The 20,996-nt window shown below is 36.3% G+C and overlaps 1 protein-coding gene and 1 pseudogene across 1 annotated transcript; one reads left to right on the forward strand and one right to left on the reverse strand.

Moving 5' to 3' along the window:
- The first annotated feature begins 232 nt into the window (after window positions 1–232).
- LOC110632304 (AP-1 complex subunit sigma-2) lies at window positions 233–2,464 on the forward strand. Its single transcript, XM_021780478.2, has 7 exons — window positions 233–352; window positions 846–932; window positions 1,130–1,221; window positions 1,333–1,441; window positions 1,736–1,771; window positions 2,011–2,097; window positions 2,177–2,464. The coding sequence occupies exons 1-7, from the start codon at window positions 350–352 to the stop codon at window positions 2,246–2,248; spliced, it is 486 nt and encodes a 161-aa protein (XP_021636170.1). The 5' UTR covers window positions 233–349; the 3' UTR covers window positions 2,249–2,464.
- Window positions 2,465–3,504: 1,040 nt separating this feature from the next.
- LOC110632300 (phototropin-2-like) lies at window positions 3,505–20,448 on the reverse strand (annotated as a pseudogene).
- Window positions 20,449–20,996: the final 548 nt, after the last annotated feature.

Here is a 20,996-nt window from a genome sequence, read left to right on the forward strand (position 1 = left end):
ATTTTAAAATATTATAAATAATGTCTATGAATATTTTTATCATATTAATTTAAAGTTAGCAGTGTATTAAATGTTATATTTGGTCACAATTATGTGCTTAAAAATTATTCAGAATATAAAATGAAATTAATTGGGATTTTGGGTTGGGCTTTCTCATTTCTAGGGTTTGGTGCAGTCACAGGGTCAGGGTATCTGGCCCAACTTGCACTTTATTTATTTAAGTTCAAGTTTCAATTCTATAACTGCATATTCGGGTAAAAAAGAAAAAAAAAAAGCCGTGGTATAGAAGCTTGGACAGAGGTTTTGACGGAGTTGTGAACTGATCTCTTGATAAGATCAAGCAGAGAACATGGTAAGCTTTTTCAATTTTGTTTTGGTTGCTGCCTTTTTCATTAGATCTGTTGAAATTATTTCAAAAATTTTTTATCGTTTGGGGTTTGGATCTAATACTTCATTTCTGTAATCTGGATTTGCTGCGCTATTTCATTCCAGTTGTGTTAACAGAAACAATGGTTCATTGTGTGATGATTTTTTTTTTTTTTTGTGATTTTGAATTTTGATGGTTATGACTTGAGTTATGATTTTGGAAATTTTCAAATCATGAGACTATTTGTTCTTTGCCTTGCCATGTTTGGATTTCAAATTTTTTACATCTAAGGGGGAGCTTTCCATTATCGAAAATCATTGCGATAATTCATTTCATTCTGTAAAGAAGAAGGAAATCCAATCATTTATATCTTCTAATTTTCTCCAAATTCTTTACCTAACAGTGGTTTACAAATTCATGTCATTGATTTAGTAATGTGAATACAAACATTGATGGTTTCTGTTACTATGTGTACCAGATTCACTTTGTCCTCCTTATTAGTCGACAAGGAAAAGTGAGGTTGACCAAATGGTATTCGCCATATTCTCAGAAGGAAAGAAATAAGGTAGTTATCGGAACTTATCTTCTTTCAGCTCTGTTGGTTCTGGATTCGGGATTTTGAGTAAACATATACTTATAAAGGCCACCATGATGATGGATTGTTGGTCTCGGGTGGTACTATTTTATGTTGAAAATTATCTGAAAATGTTGTGCTTTTTTAACATTACTAATATCTATTTGTGTATGTCAACACGTGAGAAGGTTATTCGTGAGCTAAGCGGAGTAATTCTGACTCGAGGGCCTAAGCTTTGTAATTTTGTTGAATGGAGAGGATACAAAGTTGTTTATAAAAGGTAATGCAAGAATATGACAGCACCTTTATTGTTATGCAGAGAATCAGTGAAGTGTGTTTTTGCCATCTTAGATCTGATCAATGTGTGGCTTCCAATGAATGAATTTTACAGATATGCTAGTCTTTATTTCTGCATGTGCATTGATCAGGATGACAACGAATTAGAGGTCCTTGAAATAATTCATCATTATGTTGAGATTTTGGACCGGTATTTTGGCAGTGTGAGTAAACCTAACCCTGTGGACGCTCTATTTTTATTTAGGCTTGCTTTATTTCCTGAAAAATGATTTGCGTGTGGAAATTGTTTTTTGAGAAAATGAATTATGATGTGATTTATTGTACACTGAAAAACTCCTGGGAACTATATTTCTTTTGGTGTTATGAGTTTAATTAAAAAATTTTCTCTGAATGGAAAAATACTCAGAATATTTGAACTCTTATGTATGAAACAAATGGAGTCTTAAACTCCTAATCATTCCATATTAATTGTTTGGTAATTCTTTTTATGCTTCCAGGTCTGTGAGTTGGACTTGATCTTCAACTTCCACAAGGTATGTGTATATCTTCCAGTCAGGATTTCTCCGTTGTATAGGGTTTCATTTACACCCCTTTTTCTTTAGCATATCATTTGAAAATTAAATTTGGTGTATTACGATTGCCGCTGATAATTTGTGCTACAATTGGTTAGCCCAAATATGCCTCTGTTATTAAAGTAGATTGTTATTGTTTTTTTGTACACATGAATATGAGTGTTTCTTTGCTTAGTCATTTGTTTCTTTTAATATTGAAGGCCTACTATATTTTGGATGAGCTTTTGATTGCTGGCGAGCTTCAAGAGTCAAGCAAAAAAACAGTTGCCAGGCTAATAGCTGCACAGGTATAGCTTTTCTTGCCTCTGGTGTCTTCAGTTGTAGATTTTTCCTTGTTTACTGAGTTTATTATTCATTGAGCTGTAGGATTCACTGGTTGAGACTGCAAAAGAGCAGGCCAGTTCCATAAGTAACATTATTGCCCAGGCCACCAAGTAAGATACGAAAGAGCAGTTGTATTTTGTATTGGTTGATTTTGAAATGCCGCGCTGTCATTGGTTGATGTATTTGCAATTTTTCTTCTTGATATGTGAAATATATGTTATGCTTGTATTTTACTAAACTGGATAGTTATTGTGATTCACCTAGAATTATATTTCAAATGTGATTCATATGATTGGGGCCTCTATCAGTTGAAACTGATAATTAACTCAAGTACTCTGTGAAAGTGTGAATGTTGTTGGCAGTGATTGTAATTAAATGCTAGAATACTAATTGAGTAGAGGCTACCTCATTGTTGACAGAGATTGATGGAACTTTTTTCCCCTGAAGTCAGGTACCTGGGTTCTCAAATTTGTGTTAGATAAACTTTTCCCACTCTAATTTCTTTTAGTGGGGCATTAGAAACACAACTAACAATTTTGTCGTAGGTTGTTTTCTGATGAGTAATATTGTATGTAGTTGTAGCGGGGGAGCAGGCAGGCTAATGTTGTTGTGGCCACAATGGCTATGGCCCATGAAAACATAATAAATTATACACCGTCGTCAGATCCTGAAGGATTAAATGAGGCTGAATCATTTGGTCTTGAGAGTTATTATGCACAGTGTAACATACTGAGAACCCAGGAAATGGCATTGTGGTGTATGTTACGTTCCTTAGAGCTTTTCCTAGCAAGTTGGAGCTCTTGCATTAGTTGTAATGTAATATAGAACATTCTTGCCTGGCTGTGGCTGGGGTAGAGAGCAAAATTATCCTTCATCAGATTAAATTATCCTTCAGCAGACTGCAAAGTATATTACAGCAAGTCTGAATCTATTTACCTATTGATGACTTAGTGTGGTTCTTTTTAGGCAGCATCTTATGTTCTTTGAAGGGATTAAAAAGTTTAACATAGTGTTGCTGAGAGCCTGGAAAATGGCATCATGCTACCTCCACAAGTGGATTTCCTGGCAAGTTAAAGCGCTTGTGCACGTAGCTGTCATGTAACATAAACATTCTTGCCTGGCTGGGGTAGACTACATTAGGTTGCCATTCTAACTTTCCCTTTCATTTTGTTATTTCATTTAATTATCTTTCTGCCTCTTACCAATATTATTGGGTTGTCTGTGAGGACTAGAAAGAAAATGTGGGGATATTTATGCCACAGAAGTCGTTCAGTCAATGAGATTCTATTAAATGTAGGGTTTCCTAGAATGTAGGTCCAGAATACTTGAATAGAAATCCATTTCAACTCCCATGCACTTGTGTGCTTCTGAATGCGTAGTCTATTTATCTCGTTCTCATTACTGCAGTTTCATGCTTCATAAGCTGAGTCAAACCTGTACAATGCCTTATCGTAACATACAAGATATTGGTACAAACTGCATAATCTCCCATTTACAAATCACATTTTGGCGATCCAGCACAATTGACGTGACATGAACAAATAAGATAGCAATCATATCATAAGATGTCGCTTGGAGCAGCGCCAAATGTGAGTTATGCGAAAGAAAAGAAGCAATTTGACGCTGAAAAATTATGAACTGTTAACCAGAAATAATGCTTCTCTGAATTGATGACACTAATTCATAAGAACCTTTAAAAAATCTCCATATGCATAGACGATTCAGACGATTCAAGCACTCCATCATCTTCCCAGGTAACATCTTTGGCGTTAGGATCTTTTTCAATTAACTGAAGAGGAACATCCAGTGGTGGTGGGCTCTGCACGTATTCAGCATTCAAGAGATGCAACCATGGATAAACATTGTTAGCCTAAGGTGCTATCAGTTTATAGAAAGTTATCTAACTCTTGATTAGCATATACCTACTTCCTAGGAGCTTCTCTAACTCTCGAATTTCTGTCATTAAATTTATAGTTTCAAAGAAGATTGAAAAACAGGTACCATGCAGCGTATAAGAGGCCAGTTAATTCCACGGAAAAAAGGATGTTTGATTTCATTTGCACCAGTCTTTGATCCTAAACGAATGCCTGGGTCTCTGCTCAACAGTGCATTAATCAATTGCCTGGCAGCAAGACTAACCTGGTAATCATCATTAACGCCACTAAATAATTGTTCTTAAGAAATTAATATCACAAATATAATCTTATTTGTAGGATTTTTCCAGGATTGTAAATAGTTCTTACTGGTATGTTACTCGGAAACGTCAGATCTTTGTGCAAAATGTTTGCAAATGTCTTTTGTCTGTTATTTCCTCTGAAAGGTGTATGGCCATATAGCATCTCATACAACAAAATACCTGATGTCCAAATTTAAATAAAAATTTCAAGTTTATGGTGATAATTCGCTAGTCATATAATAATAATAATAATAATAATAATAATAATAATAATAATAATAATAATAATAATAATAAAAGATAATGGTTCATCTTCATCAGGATTTTTTTTTTTTTTTTGGAATGAAGTGCTCAATTAGCAAATATTATAAGTAAGCACACTTAGAAACAAAGAATGTATCAAACAAAAATTGAGGGCTGCATATGTTAATTTTAATTACGTGCTTAATCAGGATGCGTGATGCTTATTTATGATGCATTTGTGCTTACCAAAAGACCACCAGTCAATGGCACTACTGTGGCCTGTGCCTGTGATTATTTCCTGAATTCAAAGAAACAAGAAAGAATTCTTTCACATAAATGAAAAAATGGGGAATATTTAAGCTCACTTCCATAATAATAATTATAAAACCATATTAGCGTTTAATTGTAGAAAACAACATCAGACATTATTTTAACATTTTATTCTAACCCCTTTAATCCAAACCGTTCTTTTAGCACAACCCCAGTACATAGACATTAAACAACTCCACTCCAGAACAAGCATAATCCATGAAATTTGTTCTGCAGAATTTCCCTAGCCATTCTGGAGTCTAACATATTTTGCAGATAATACAAAAAAAAAAAAATTAATTATAACATTTCAAGCAAATGAAGTACATAATTATCAAGTGCAAAAAAATATGTATATTCAACTTACAGGAGCAATGTATTCTCCAGTTCCAACAAAAGAATTTGATTGTGTTGCTGGTTCGGCAACAAATGTTGGCAGTGGTTGACTTCTAGACCTTTGATCATTAGGCAGCAGGTGCTTTATTATCTGCAATAACATTTTTCACGAGAGATTGTACGTTTATGTTTTAGCCAAAAATCATATTATTTTGTAACAGAAAGAATTAAAATGACTTACTTGTGGTTTGCAGGACCCCATAAATGATAAATCAAAGTCGGTTAAAACGACATGACCATCCTTCTGTAGTAGAATATTTTCTGGCTTTAAGTCTCGATAAATTATTCCTGGTAAAATTATTAATAAAAGGTAAAAATAAGCACCAAAAAGAACAATTTTTTCAAGTGTATGTTTTCAGTTAATGAAAGTACCTAAACAGTGAAGATATTCCAAGCTGACGACAACCTCTGCTGCATAGAACCTGAAGACGTAGTTATGAAAAACAATGAAGTAGAAAATTGAAATTTTAAGATGTGATGAAAATGGCAACTCTTACTATATGATTGTTGTGGATTTGAAATCATTTCAACTCTTTATGAAGAGTCACTTGAAAGGGCGAGCTTCAGTGCAACCATAAGGTTGCTCCTTTGTGACGGAAGGTAAAGGGTTTTGAGTCCTGGAAACAGCCTCTCTACAAAAAGTTGGGGGAAGGTTGCATTGCCAACAAGCAAATACCATTGTGGTAATTGTAAAGCGAAGAATGGTTTTGTTGCTGCAAAATGTTAAATCAGAAAAATGGGAGTACGTTACAGATTCCTCCTTGAATAATTTCTTAGGTTGCTTGTCAAGCAATGCAAATAGCTCTCCTCCAGGGCAAAAGTCTGTTATCAGATAAACATGTGTAGAAGTCTGAGGAAACAAAGAAACATCAGTGAACTAGTCAATCAGTAAATCCCATTGATAGGGGATAAATTTTATGGTACTTCATCAATGAAGCATGCTAAATTGTAACAAAAATAGTGCCTTGCCAAAATATGGTAACAGAAACCAAGAAAACAACAGGAATTACAGTTTTGAGTGACCAACTACAAGTCTTGTGAATTCAAGTTCCTTCTTTTTCTCTTAAGAACTCCTAGTTACATGCACACTCAAACAAAAATGTGTCAGTACATATTTATATATGTGAAAGCATTCAACCCAAGAACTTAGGCGACAGGCCCTTCTCCACATTAATTCCTGAAGAAACATCACACACAAGCAACAAATTTCAATGGGATTTCTCCAAGAAAGCAAATACAGAAATCCCTCAAATAATTGATATTCTACTTGGAAACTGAAAATATTAACTATAAGAGAGTATCAAATTTAAGGATAATATATGATATTATTAAGTTAAATAACTTCTTCATATGATATTATTAAGTTAAATAACTTCTTCATATGATATTTTCAAGTAACTGGCTTCGATCATGATTCTGCAGCAGCAGCAGCAATCATGCAGTTTCAACTTCAATAATGTGAGGTTGCGAAATAATGAAGTTTCCATCCATTGCCATTGAAATAGTATTATGGACTGTCTAGTGGTTAGGCATTTGCAAGTAGATAGAGCTCAAGATCCCAATGTAGCATCTTAAATGAAAAATACCTGAAAGGAAGTATATAGCGTGGGAAGGAAAGGATGATCCAGAAGTGAAATGATTTCTCTTTCAGTGCATGCTCGGTGTACCTGTAGAGTAAATGAAATGAATAATTTTAAATGACCTTTACATCATTTGTCATTAGTCATGAATTATTACCTCTTTAGGGGAAATTCTGTAATTTTCCATTTTCTACATATTTTCTTAGAAGTTAAACTAAACTGAATGGAACACAAACTATAAAAGAATTTTGTGTTCCTATCAATATAAAGACTTGAGAGGATAAAAGAAAAAAGAAAGTCTCTATAGTATAGTACTCTTTGCGTCTGCTTAGGTGATAGGTCAGTCCTATGTCCTATCATGATCAAATAGTGACAATACTTTATGAATGAAAATTCAGTCAGTTTTAATCAATTTCCAAGCTTCCCAGTATAATTTTTGTACATCATGCCTAACCTTAGAGGGAATTTGTTATTTTCCCATGAAAATATATCCTGTATCAAGTGTTCATATATCAGAGGTTTAAGTGACTTGCAGAAAAAGAAAGTGGTTGGAATTTCAAGAATCACTGTTCAGACCTTGTTACGGTTCAGCATCATAGATTTTTCCACTGCCTTCATAGCATACAGTTGTCCTGTACCTTTCAGTTCCACCAAATGAACACTGCAACCAATACAAGAATAATAGAAAACTAATGTAAATGTAAAGGATCTATAACATCACATTCTAAGGAAGGCTGACCTCTAAGCATAAAGAAGCAATAATAAAGAGATCAGTGGTGGCACAAGAATATGAACGGTACTGAGCAGCCATAGGAAAGGTTAAAAATGAAGCAAAATAACGCCTCTCTTTTTTCTTTTCTTCTGCTATTCGTTGTCAATCTACATAAACTACCATAAATGCTATAAAAAATAAAAAGTTCTTGACAATTATAATGAATTGAAAGAATGCTATGTACGGTATATTTATAAAAGCAACAATAAAAATGGTATAGTTAACTCCAGTAATAGTTTGGAAGTAATAAATAGTCAAGTTTCATGTACGGAAATCACCTATTTCAACAAAATATTTACACAAAGACAAGTACCTTAGCACTATACCTGCCAGTATCACCACAACCCAAGGGTTTTATGGGCTTGAAATGTTGTATTCCTATTTTCACACCGCAGGAAGTGATCTGCGGAGACAACGATGAACCTTAATGTCATGACTTATTACTCAAGGAGACATACAACCACAAGAAGTTGAGAATAACTAGAAGGAACACAAATAGTTGTGTGATAGAGCCATAATTGTAAATGTCTCTTATAAGTGAAGCATCCAATAAAATAATTTGGGAAGGTTAGCCATAGATCTTTTTTATGAAGCAAACAATATGTGAGTCAATTAGATTACTTGTGAATCAGAGAGTTTTACTTAAAGATTTATCCTGCAAATCAATATAATAAAAATAGGTTAAGTATGGAACTGCATGGTACTACAGGGTGGTAGACTGGTACAGTTAGGTTCAATAACTGGCACCTTTTGTATTGCTATCCATGAAGCAATATCCCTTTTGTGAGGCCGTGGGAATATGGGCTGAGAATGCAATGCGCACAAATCGTCTGCTGTCTGGAAAATAGCATTATGTATAAGCTTGCATGAGCTATGTGCAATATAATTGTTTAAAAAGTATAAAATTTCATCATTCCAAGACATAATAAGTTCTATGGAGTAAGACTAAGAAGCATAAAACTAAAGAATAAATTAATTGTTGCTGCATTTATATCCATATAAGCATTTGCACAAGGCTATCCAACACCATGATCCCAATAGATTTTCTGAAAATTTCATTGCTCGTGAAAGAATATAGCTACCAAATCAACTAAACTTGCATGTAAAAACGACTTGCAAAACAATGCATACTTAGAGAACATCATAAATCCATGAGCATAAGGATTTTCTGTGTGTGGTGCACTAATTGAGGTTCCTGTAAATTTTTGTCTGATATTTACCAAGTAAATTCTGAAGCCTATTATATTCAGACATTTTAAACATCTCCAAATTTTACTTTATTCTTTTTAGGAAATTTGAGGTTTTCGGTCATCAAACTTCAGTGACCATGCATTTAGATATGCTATCCTTGGCAGTACGCCATTTATCATTAAAAAAAAAAAAGACCTGAAAGCTCAAAATGGAAAAAGACAGCAGCTAATTATCAGCCAGACACTAGTGAAAAGAGTGCCTTACCGAGTTGGCGTCAGGAAGTTCTCTAACAGCTTCATCAACATTTTCTGCAGTAGCTTTAACCTGGTAAAAACCAAATTTCGAAATGGTTAGAAACAAATTATTGTGTTTTAGTGTTTGGATTCAGAAATGAACCTATTGAAGTTAAAAGATTTGCATGACAAGGCCTGAACGAAATCAATATTAAGTGCTGCTTTGAAATTTTTTCCTTTGATAAGTACTACTATAAGAAATACCATTCTTATATGAAAATTTTCGAATTCTTAGAATGTGTATAGATAACAAATGTCATTACTACTCTTTTAGCTATGCGCTCCTTAGATATCCCTACATTTTTTCTTTGTTGATACCATGATAATGGAGTTTTGAATGTCATGTGTGCCCACAGGAGGACATGAGCAAATTCTGATTATTTCAATTAATTAGTGCTTTAGCTAATTTCCTGAGTAAATGATTTAATGGAAACTCTGATATCCGCTGACAAAGAAACACCAATGACAGTAAAACTACAAACCAACTCAGTTTTCTCCGAGAGGCGGTTTCGCAGGGGTTCCACATGTCGTTTCCATCCAGTTGAACACCAATGAAGTATTGGAGCTCACCCTAAACAAATAACAAGGGCTTTGTGAGAATAGATAAAGAAAATGAGAAGATGCAGTATAGCTAACTTGAAAATGAAGATGATTGTCTAGAATAACACAGCCACCTTTCGGTCATGCATTGGTTGCAAGTGGAATAAGTTCCAGAATTTCTTTCCTGCAAATCATGAAACCATGTAAATCCATAAATGTAATAACAAAAAGTTGAGAAACTACATTTTTAATAAGAGGCAAATTTATCCTTCAAAAAATTATATATCTTGAACTTTCAGGCAAATGGTTCTCTCTCTCTCTCTCTCTCTCTCTCTCTCCTTCTTTAACCTTCAAGTAAAATAGGTGCAGTGGACAAGTAATTTTTGTAGTTTTCACTATTTTGGCATCAAAGGAAATTCTCAATCACATACCATTTTTGGTGTAGTTGATCAATTGAACAGTAATTCCCCGCTGTTCTCTGATAGCATCTCTTATCTTCGAGACAATTGCTTGATCTGTTTCAGGTCCTTGAAGAAACCAATGTATTGCAGAAATTACTTTCAAGTGCCTAGAATATCCAGAAACTAATGTTATTACCTACACTTTTGTTACTGTTACTTCATGTCGTTCATTCCAAAACATGAAATTAGTTTATAATTGTCCAACTCGTAGCAACTATGGTTTCTTTAGAACATGAAAATAACAAGTCAAGAACATTACAGTACATCTGCCCTGAGAATTGGAACTGGCCACCCTTAAACCAGTTCTGATATTTTGACAACATCCAAAGAAATTTCATAACTTTTTTGTAGCAGAACCCATGTAAGGATTAAACTGTCAATATCTGAAATATTAGATGGAAGTTAGAAGTTACAGTTTCATGGGGCATTTTCCTCGATGATTTATGGAGGATTAACACATAAAGAAACTCTTGGGCTCACATAATTTATGAAGGAACTGAATAATGGACCGCACTTATGATACTTGTGACTTGTCATGGAAACTAGAAAAGCTCTAGAACCTAAAGAAAAAACTAGAAATGACATTGAAACAAAGAAGGTTCTAGTACAATATATGTGGCGTAACTTAAGGCTTATAAAATGGGAGGTAGATGGGGAAAAGCAGTGCAGACAGTCACAAAATGAAGATATAAAAAACAGTAAATTTCATACCGACAGTTTCTTCCCAAGATTTCTTCACGTGTATATTCTGTTAGTTCGAGAATATCTGCACAGAAAGAATCAAATAATATAATATGCATGATGTTAAACTGCATATGTTTTCAGTTTTCTATCATGAAATATGATGCAAAACTGACTACATATTTTATACTATGACATAGAAGAGAATTGAACTCCTTGCTTGATGATAGTTTCAACATAAATGGAAATACTGATCATAGCTCCATAAAACCTTCCTAGTGCTCGATTATCACATAAGGAACATGAAAGTGCACATGCAAAAAACAAGCTCGCTGTGACAAAAGCTAATTGCATTATAAGTGATTGGAAGCCATGGATGGAAACCACGGAAAGATGCAGATCTTTCCACATCACAAACAAGGACAATTATGGGAAATGAGCTGATTTAGCATGTTAGAATGAAGAAAGCCTTTGAATCCAGGCCTCTAGTACGAAAGCAAGTAGGTGTTACTAGTAAACTAGGTGGCATATTCCTATGTTCACACCATATTTTGGTCAACCATTAAATTCATAATTTGTGTAATTAATATACAATTTTTTTTTCTTTAAAAGCTGTAATGCAGTTTTAATTTCATAGAACTACTAATTTTCTAGGATGGATTTCCGATCTAAACATTACCCGACCTTGACAAGTTATTTTAATTGTGGCCCGATCACAGGTTACTCTTCTGAACTCAGCAATGGTCCAAGTTGCTTTCCAAATAAATGTTTCGAAATTATTCAATCTTATGCACATTTATGTTCAGTTGTTTTCCGATCTCTACATCATGTGTTCATATGTTCAAGTTTCAGGATTATCTGATCTTATGCATTTTTATGTTCAGTCGGTTTTCGATCTCTTCTTCTCTATTCATCCAATTCTGATCAATATCTAATCTTTGGATTATCCGATCCTACGTTCTGTTGCTTTCCGATCTCAATAACATTGTGTTCAAATACCTCAAAATTCTAAATTGCGATGTCTTGCGTTCTGTTATCCGGTCTTAATTGTGCGAACACTTTGTTTTGATAAAGGTTAATGTTTTATCCAATCTCTTAAGTAATTATTCACTATCAGAAAGTACTAGATGGCTCATGCAAAAAGAGTTATATTATTTATCTAAAAAACTATTACATTCATTCAGCGGGTGGGTCTTCCCTAGCCTGATCTCCAGTTGCATTTTCATTGTTCACACCATTATTCCCCTCTGGTTCATCTTCACTCTCAGCTTTAACACCAGGGGCGAGCTTTTCTAGCCAGGTGAAGTCTTCTTCGGAATAGCGCTTGACTAGCTCATCTAGGAGATCACTATGGGCGTTCATGTAAGCACCAGCTTCCTTTACCAAAGCTTCATCCTCTTTTGCTATAATCTCTTCAAAGAACTTCACCAGGTTAGAAGCTTGATGGGCCCGAGCCTCTTCATGTTCCATCTCCAGCTGAGCTGTCTCTCTTGGTGAGATCTCACTTGTCCCTCTAGTTTGATGATCCAATCATTTGTAGCAGAGAGTTGGCTCTTCATAGCCGCTGAGTCCTGAACCGCCTTGGTAATCTCCCTCTTTAAGAGATGGGCCTTTTCTCTGAGCATCTGTTGGTTCACAACTGCCTCTAAACCTAAGCTCATCATTTGAGCAAGGAGATCCTCCATGCTCTCCGGACCTATCTGAGTTTGGTCATCGGGGAAGCAGATTGAAGCGCCTAAGACTTTGGCTAAGTCAGTGTTCCCTTATACCGAGTGGTTCCTCTCCAGTGATTGAAGCAAGACTTGAGCATCTTGGGAGAGTGGTCGCCTAGCCGGGGTCGCCTGCCATAAGGATCCGCCCTCTGCAGTTGAAGAGATCGGTGGTCGGGAAGGAGGCTCGACAGGTTGAGTGGGAGGCTCCACAGCAAGGATCTGCACTTTCGAAGTCGATTGCATGTCAGTTCGTTTCGGCAAGCTCGGCACTTTCACCTGAACCCGTCTCTAGGCCTCAGCAGCGGCAACAACTTCTTTCATTTCCAACACCTTCCCGACGAGCTCTCTCTTCCACTTCTGAGTCTCCTTTTCAGCATCACCTCTCGCCATCTCTGCACGGAAAAGCAAGTTAGTGAGATCGTTAGGACTAAAAGACAAAGGTTTGGTTTTACCTATCCCAGGGCCGAAATCAGAGAGTTGCAGTTGGATGTTCTCATGGGCTATCACCTTCATCATCCACCACTTCAATTTGGCCATGACCACATCCAAGCATGAATACCTATAAGAGATCGCCTGGCTTTTAAGTTCCTTTACCATGACGCTCTCGACATCATTTAGGCGATCTTTTTCTTGGACCTTTTCGCTAAATAATTCCAACTTCATGGGATCCCCTCGTAGCCACGAGGATCTTTACTTCAAAGAACGAAGAACTGGTCTTTCCAATTTTTTAAAGAGAAAGGGAGATCGGTGTAGAGCTCACAGTTCGACTTTGCTTGGAAGAACTAAAATTCGTCGTCTTTTCGCCAAGCAAATCTATGTAGTTCGGCGAAGAAATTCACAGTAGGCTCGAGTCGTTTAGCTCTACATAATTCTCTGAAAGCCACCAGAGTTCGCCAGGAGTTCGAATGTACTTAAGCGATGCAAACTCGGTGGTACTTTAGGACATCCTTGTAAAATTGCTCCAGAGGAAACCATAGCCCGGCCTTTAATTATTCTTCGTACACTATAATCAGATCTACTTTCTCGAAGAAGTGATTGGCCTGAAGATCCCCGTGACACTGAATCAGCTCAAATGAGTCGGTTGGAAGATTGAACTCCTAGCTTATGAGTTCAAGATTGAACATCCCAAGGATTGAAGGGAGCTCATCCACGAATATAAGCTCCCTCCTCATGACCAGAGCCCGCTGTTGGCTTGACCCAACGAATTAACTAGTGGTCGGAACGGTAGCTCTAACAGTTTCAAATCGCTCACTTAGTTCAACCTCATCACCTTCATCGGAGGACTAAGAAATGTGAACAGAAGGTGGGCTTGTAACTCTCTGACCATCAGTGATGCTCATTTTCAGGCATTGAAGGTAAAAATGACCAGAAAAAGATCAAAACTATTACTTGAGTACAGATCTGTGTCGAAAAGGCCAGGAAATTGAGAGAATCGTCGAAAGGCTTGAGGAGAATGTGATGGCAAAAGTGAAAAATGACTGAGCCCCTCCCCTATTTATAAATGTTCGGGCATTAAATGCTCTCGAGACTTGAGGCAGTGCATCGATTAGAGAAAAATTTAATTATATCCCAATTTTCAATGTGTACTAGGAGAAAATCAATAGAGGGGGGGTCCGGACGAAAGAGATCGATCGAAAGAGTCGTGACTAGAGATTGGATAGGAAGGGGTCCGAACGAAAGAGATCGAATGAAGAGGATATTAGGTAGAGGAATCGGAAGGACGATTAGGGCAATGCAAATGATAAAGAACATAATAAATAAATAAAAACAGAATAAATAAATAAATAGAATAAGATCGAGTTTAAATAAAAGTCCATTTTATTTCCAAAAGATCAATTAAATCATTGGACGATCATCCCCAACCCAATCATTAATTACAGATGTATCTACATTCTACCCATCTTGCTCCCACAGTTTGGATACCTCTCAATCTCAAGAGACTATTTAAGAGATACGTGGAGATCGGGAGAGTAGCTCTTGTCAACTATGGTTAAGACTATGGAAAGCTCGTTGTCATCGTTGATGTCATCATCAAGAATCGAGCTTTAGTCGGTTCCCTTGAGATGGTTAAGAGCCAAATGAACTTCAAGAGGCAGTCATCGATATCAAGATTAAAATTAGCAGTCCCCTTGCTCAAGATCGATCTCTGGCTCAGATTGGCAGGCCGACTAGAGATCGGAAGGGTGGTTATTTTAGTCCCAAATCGGTTGTTTAGTCCAATTTTCTTACCATCATCAGATGACGTTCTTATCACTCTCTGATTGTCGGTGTCATCCATTTTCAGGTGATAGGCAAAGAAAGTTATCGGGAAGAGATCAAGATGGTTATCATGATGAAAATCGGCGCCGGATATGTAAAGCATGGAGGAGGAACACGTCAGAGATTGACCGGAGAGGAAAAGTGGAAATGTGAGGATGACAGCCTCTCCCCCTGGTATATGTAGGTGCTCGCAAGACTCAAAGCGGCTCATCAGTTAATGAAGAATTTAATGCTTTTCCGGCATTCGATGTGCACCGACATAGACCAGATACAGAGTGCAGATAGAAAAAAGATCGAGAAGGTAAGAAGTCAGACGTAGAAAAGGTTGGTATAAGAGAGATCCGGCAAGAAAGTTTTAGGTTGCCAACCATAATGAGAGAGCGAATAAGGAGATCGGGTAAAACTTGAAAATGGCCAATAAAGATCGAAAGATTGGGGAAATCATAAGTTCAGAAGTTACTTCGAACCATGACCCTTGATACGCGAGATTAACTCCCCCACTATCAGATCTAAGTTTGTTAAAGCATTTGGGGTACAATCCAATCTCCACCATTCACCCATGTCGTAAGGACAAATATAAACCGTCGGATCTTAGGCAGTTAAAGCATTCTGGTATGCCCCAATCTACATCTTTGATCTCATTTGTAAGGATCGATTTTGGGTTGTTCGATTAAAAGTAATAAACAGATTCAACACCTTTCATTCCCAACCCTTTGATCCATTTTATAAGGCAGAATCCCCAGCCATTGGATTAAAGAGAAAAGGACAAAAGAGTCCTAAGTTAAATCTTGGCCCTCACTTCTTGACCTCTTTAAATTCTTGACCCTCAGATCTTATTCTCCGAAATCTCCACCCTTCAATCTTGCCATCAAAGATCTTAGCCGTCCATTGGAAGAACCCTGTTCCCTATAAATACCTAAAATCTTCACTGTAGAAGGCGTCTTTGGGGCTAAAATCTAGAGTTCTTGGTCTTCACTTATTGGAGATTTCTTTCGGTCTTGAACCTTGAGTCTTTTTAGCTCCAATCTTAAGCTCATTTGTTTTTCACCTGAATATAGAGTCGCTAAAGAGGGGCTTAGAAACATGTTTTCTAAAGAATCTAGACTCTGCAAATCCTAATACACCCTGGTCCCCATCTTTGATAGATTCATCCAGCAGCTAAGTGGTCTATTTTTGGGGTTTCAGTCATCAAGATCCTGTCTCCATCGCTCCTATCACTTCAAAAGTACTTTTTCTTATTAGGTACAATCAGGCTGCGTTAGTGGCGTAAGCTAGAATCTGGACTTTTAAAATGTCTAAACATGCCTAACTTTTAGAATAGTTTAAGGTTAGACTGGTATACCTCACAAATATTACTGTTTTCGATTATAATAGCATTTACGTGATTTCATTATCTTGAAAAGCGTGTGTTTCTTTTTAGTATAGAAATAAAGTTCGGGTAATAATAATGAGGTTTAGAGTTAGGAGAGGAGAGCTCAATCAAGATGGACGAAAAGTCCAAAATAATAAGTGAAAAGAGATGTTGACATGGAGAGTTTGGATCAGTTTCAAAAGGGCGAAAATCATAAGTGAAGAGATGATATAGGGAGTTTGATTTGATTAGAGAAATCAGAAATGATGGGGGGGGGGGGGGGGGGGTGGGGTTATTTACATAAGGAATTCATATTCGATTAAAGATCGAAAATGGTGAGTACGAGGGTTTTTACGAACAGGGAGAGTCCGAGCGACTAATAAGAGATCAGAAATAAAGAGAGTAGGAGAAAAGTTCGGATAACGGAAAAGAGATTGGAAAATAACGTGCAATTTCACACAAAAGAATCAACAAGTAGATCCGTCCTACTTTTTACATCATTTTATAAATATTCCTGTCTGTTATCTGCCTGTAGCATTTCAGAATAATAACGAGAGTTAGGAAGAGAGTCCTCTCTTGGAGCTCATATTTATAAGAGTGGACATCCGTTAATGTTCTCTAAAATTTCTCAAAAGAGGAAGAGTTCTTCCACCGAATTTTCTAACAGTTTTTAAGAACTTTGCAATTCAACATTATGGGTTCACAGGAGAGTCCTTATGTGAACCTCATACTAGGAGAGTCCTTATGTGAGCCTCATACTTTATAAATTTTTATCTGGGTCCAATGGAGAGTCCTTCTTGGTCCCCTTGCATTTGTGATCTATCTAAATATGAGGGAGAGTCCTCCCATAAAGAACTTTTGAAATTAATTAACTTAAAAACACGTAAACAATTTAGAAGTGGATTGATGCCTGTAATGCCTTATGAATAATTATGTCAATGATGGGATCTTTCTTCATTAACAGAGAGTCCTCATTAATGAAGAAAACTCTCTAGGCTATAATTAATACATTTCTTTTCAATTAGAGTCCTAATTGGAAGGAATGAAAGTCCTTACCCGCATTAATACAATTCTCATACACATCACGCCCTCAAATTATTTGTATGCCAATAACGAGGTAAATGATGGGTTAGCCGAGAGTCCTCCTCATTCATTGTGAATCTCTAGGGCCAAATAATACATCTTCGGAATTAGAGTCCTAATTTGGAGAGAGAGGAATTTCATAAAATATATAAAAAATTAAACAAACACAATCTCAATTCACTTTAGAATCATCCCCATTTACTCGTGTTCTTGGGGACAGTGAAATACCAAGCGTTCCTAAAATAAATATTGGGAACCAACATCGTAATTTTAACCCCAAGGTTATTAGCTTGAAATTATAAAGAGTATATCATTAAATTTACTTGCCCCTCGTTGAGGGACAACATGGAGTGCCTAACACTTTCGCAACACGTATACGAATCCTTAACCTAATATCTATGTTTTAGAAGTGACTTTTTAAATTTAAAAAAAAAACAATTAATAATTTTTTTTAATTTCCCTCGAAATTAAAAATTAAAGTGGAAGTGGCGAACTCTTCACTTCTGCATTTTGGTGGGAATCATCCGGCTACAATAAAACCTTGCGACATTGCCAATACAAGAAGCATTGCGCAGTGAGATAAACATTGACAAGAAAGTCGTCATGGTCGTGAAAATCTGACTTACAATGGGGTTATCAGGAAGTCTAGGATCTGTGATCACAAAATTCTTTTCAATGCGCTCCAGTGTAGTTGCCAAATCAATTCCTTGGCGTATGTCCCTTTTTCTTCCAGCATGGTCCCAACTGTCGCAGAGTTTTACCTCTTTGGTCATCAAAACGTCTGTTTCAACATTTGGCGGTGGTGGTGGTGGTGGTGGATCTTGCGTTCCTGCATAACCTAGAGACCTTGGTTTGAACCTGCAGGAGAATTATCACACAGCTTATGTCAGCGTCTTTTAGAATATACATGGAACCAATTTTGAACAAGATTCTTTATTTCAGCCAAGTAATTTCTATTTGTTGACAAAGAGGAAGGAGACTGACCCCATCAAGGATGATTTTCTAGTTTTCTTGGCAGCTTCCTGAGAAACATCATCTGTGGAGTCCAACTGAGGAGTTTGTCTTCCAGGTGTACCAGAATTGATGGTATTAGAGTCAACAGAATTAGGCAGAACATAATCAAGGTTTACGGATGTGTCATGAATCATTGCTCGAATGTGAGATTTGTGATCTTTGAGAGTTTGAACAACCTCTGTGATGGAATCTAGAGCCTTATCCTTCTGACGAGCTGAATGATATATATAAAAATGACAGTTTACATAAAAAAGTAGAAGCTAGAAATATGGAAATTTTCAAATATCATACAGTAGTAAACCCAAACTAATATGCTTGATTTTTTACCATCATAGAGGATTAAAGACTTGGGCAATCCATTAGGGCGTAAAGCCTTGTTGTTAATACCTTCAGTATATTTGCTGACTGCTACCTGCATTCTGCATTTTGACAAAGATGATAGATTACTAATTAATTTCCATTTACATTTGGTCACTTAATCCTTTTTCCAAGAAAGAGTAATAGATACTTTAATTAACTAACCCAATGAATTTGATTGCATTGCCACGGTCATCTTTGATAGGGGTGACAGTTAGCAGATTCCAGAAAGGAGTGCCATCTTTCTTGTAGTTAAGAAGCCTACCACAGTAGCTTCTCCCATTCTTTACAACATCTCGTATCTTTGCCACTTCTTGCCTGTCTGTTTCTGGCCCCTGGAGAAACCGGCTGCAAACAGAAAATGCTTACCTCTCTGTGTAAACTTAGCTGTGCACTGATCAGCGTAGCTACTGAAGCAGAAGGATAATGCTTACCAGTTCCTTCCAATAACCTCCTTTGAAGAATAGCCAGTCAAACTAAAAAATCCATTACTGGCATACATTATTGGGCAGTCTGGTTTGGTGGCATCAGATACAATAAATGTTTGCTGCAGGGTTGCCAGAGCATCCTTCAACTCTTGTGATACCCTGGGAAAGGCTCCTGCATCTGATTCCCCTGACGTCCTTGTTGACTCGGCTGCAAATCTCTTCGATGAGTATTTGCTTCTATCTCCATGTCCAGATAAAATCTTTATTGCTTTGAAACTACCTTCCCCCACATCTGACTTCACAACAAGTCCCCATTCTGCAGTCCTTTCTGCTATGCTTGTTTCGGTTAACGTGGCTGCAACATTATTTCCCTTCAATTCTGTTATTGCATCAGTACAAGTGATCTTAGACTTAATGGCACACTCTCTTTCAAATGCCATCCACTTGTTCACAGGCTCCCAGCTGCTGCTGCTGCTGCTACTAGAACTAAAATTTTTTGATGATCCTCCTTCAATATAGGCTTGTGTATCAATGCCATGACTCCTACTACTGCTAGCAGAAGTAGGCTGTCCAACTTCAACATTACTTGCTGGTGGATCAAAGATCTCAATTGATCTCCTCTCTTCTCTGTTAATGTATTGATCATTTGCAGATAATGCTGAGCCATTAAAACTCAAATTCTCTTGATCCATTGCTTTCTCTTTCTCCATTTTTCAACTCTTCTCAACGAAACTGGAGACTGCCTTCCATAAAAACACAAAAAAGGTTGTTTTACAAGCGAGGAATTGATTGAAATTTGGAAGAATTAATTCCTTATTAAATTGAATTTAACTTATAAGATTTATATTAAATTTAACTGCAACTTGAAGAAATGTGAACCAAGTAGTAAAGAATTCACTTCACCATCACAACCACAATCCCAAATATACACACTGAGAATACAGCCAAGGATCAAGGATGAATATTTATGATAAGAAAAGAAACAAACTGAAATAAATTGACATTTAAAATCTGCAATATCCATCTAAAAAGTGCTGGAAAAGTGGCTGCAAAAACACTGCTAAAAAATTATGTAGATCAATAAGTATGTTGATTAAACTGGATAACAGAAGCAGATAGAATGTAGTATTTCTTGGAGCCATTATTGATTGTACGAAACTTATGGAAAGTAATTAATGAAATATTTGATCAATTTAACAGTAGTGGCATCACATGCTCTACATCAATCAAACAACTTGACATCTCTTGTATCTAGGTTGCATAGAGCAGCATTCAACCAGTAGTAGTAATGCAGAAAAGGATAGTTGCTGAAACCAAAATTTAAGAAAGCGAGAGAAATGGAGCTCACAGGTGGTCAGATCAATAAGAAAAGAAGGCATTGCTCGTCCAAGCCATAACCCAGATGAGCTTCTTTAGAATTTTGATTATCTGAACAGGAAATATATAGTTGAACTTTGAAGTAAACGGTCTCTCAGGTAGTTTTTTTTTTTTTTTCTTCTTCTTTTTGTTTATGTTTTGGTTTCTATTGATAGGGTTAATAAGAAAAAAAAAAACACAGTTGGGTTGACTACTTCCCTCTCTTATTTATGTGGTTGGAAAACTACCTCCTAACTTATAGAGGTTAAGGAAGTGTTTGATAACATTATATCATTATTTTTTACACTTTACAGCTAATTCAACAATTATTTTTATCGAACACTTTTTATTTTAACAGCTATATAAACAGTTAATCTTGTCGGTTAAACATGATCATTCTTTGCCATTCAGCTTTGTCACACACTAGATTTGCATTAATATACAAAACTTATAAATCATTATATATTACTTCTCTTCTTGTCATCTTAGCCCCCCCTTTTCCCCTCGTTCTTCCCTTTCCTTGCTAACTTATCACATTTCATACACATTTGATTCTCTATATTTTGTATATAACCAAACCATCTAAAACAATATTTTCTCATTTTACCTCCAATACGTACTACATGTACTTTTAAGCGGATGTGGTAGTGAAAGATAACA

The sequence above is a fragment of the Hevea brasiliensis genome, chromosome 15, assembly GCF_030052815.1.
Source record: "Hevea brasiliensis isolate MT/VB/25A 57/8 chromosome 15, ASM3005281v1, whole genome shotgun sequence".
In the NCBI taxonomy this organism is placed as follows: Eukaryota; Viridiplantae; Streptophyta; class Magnoliopsida; order Malpighiales; family Euphorbiaceae; genus Hevea; species Hevea brasiliensis.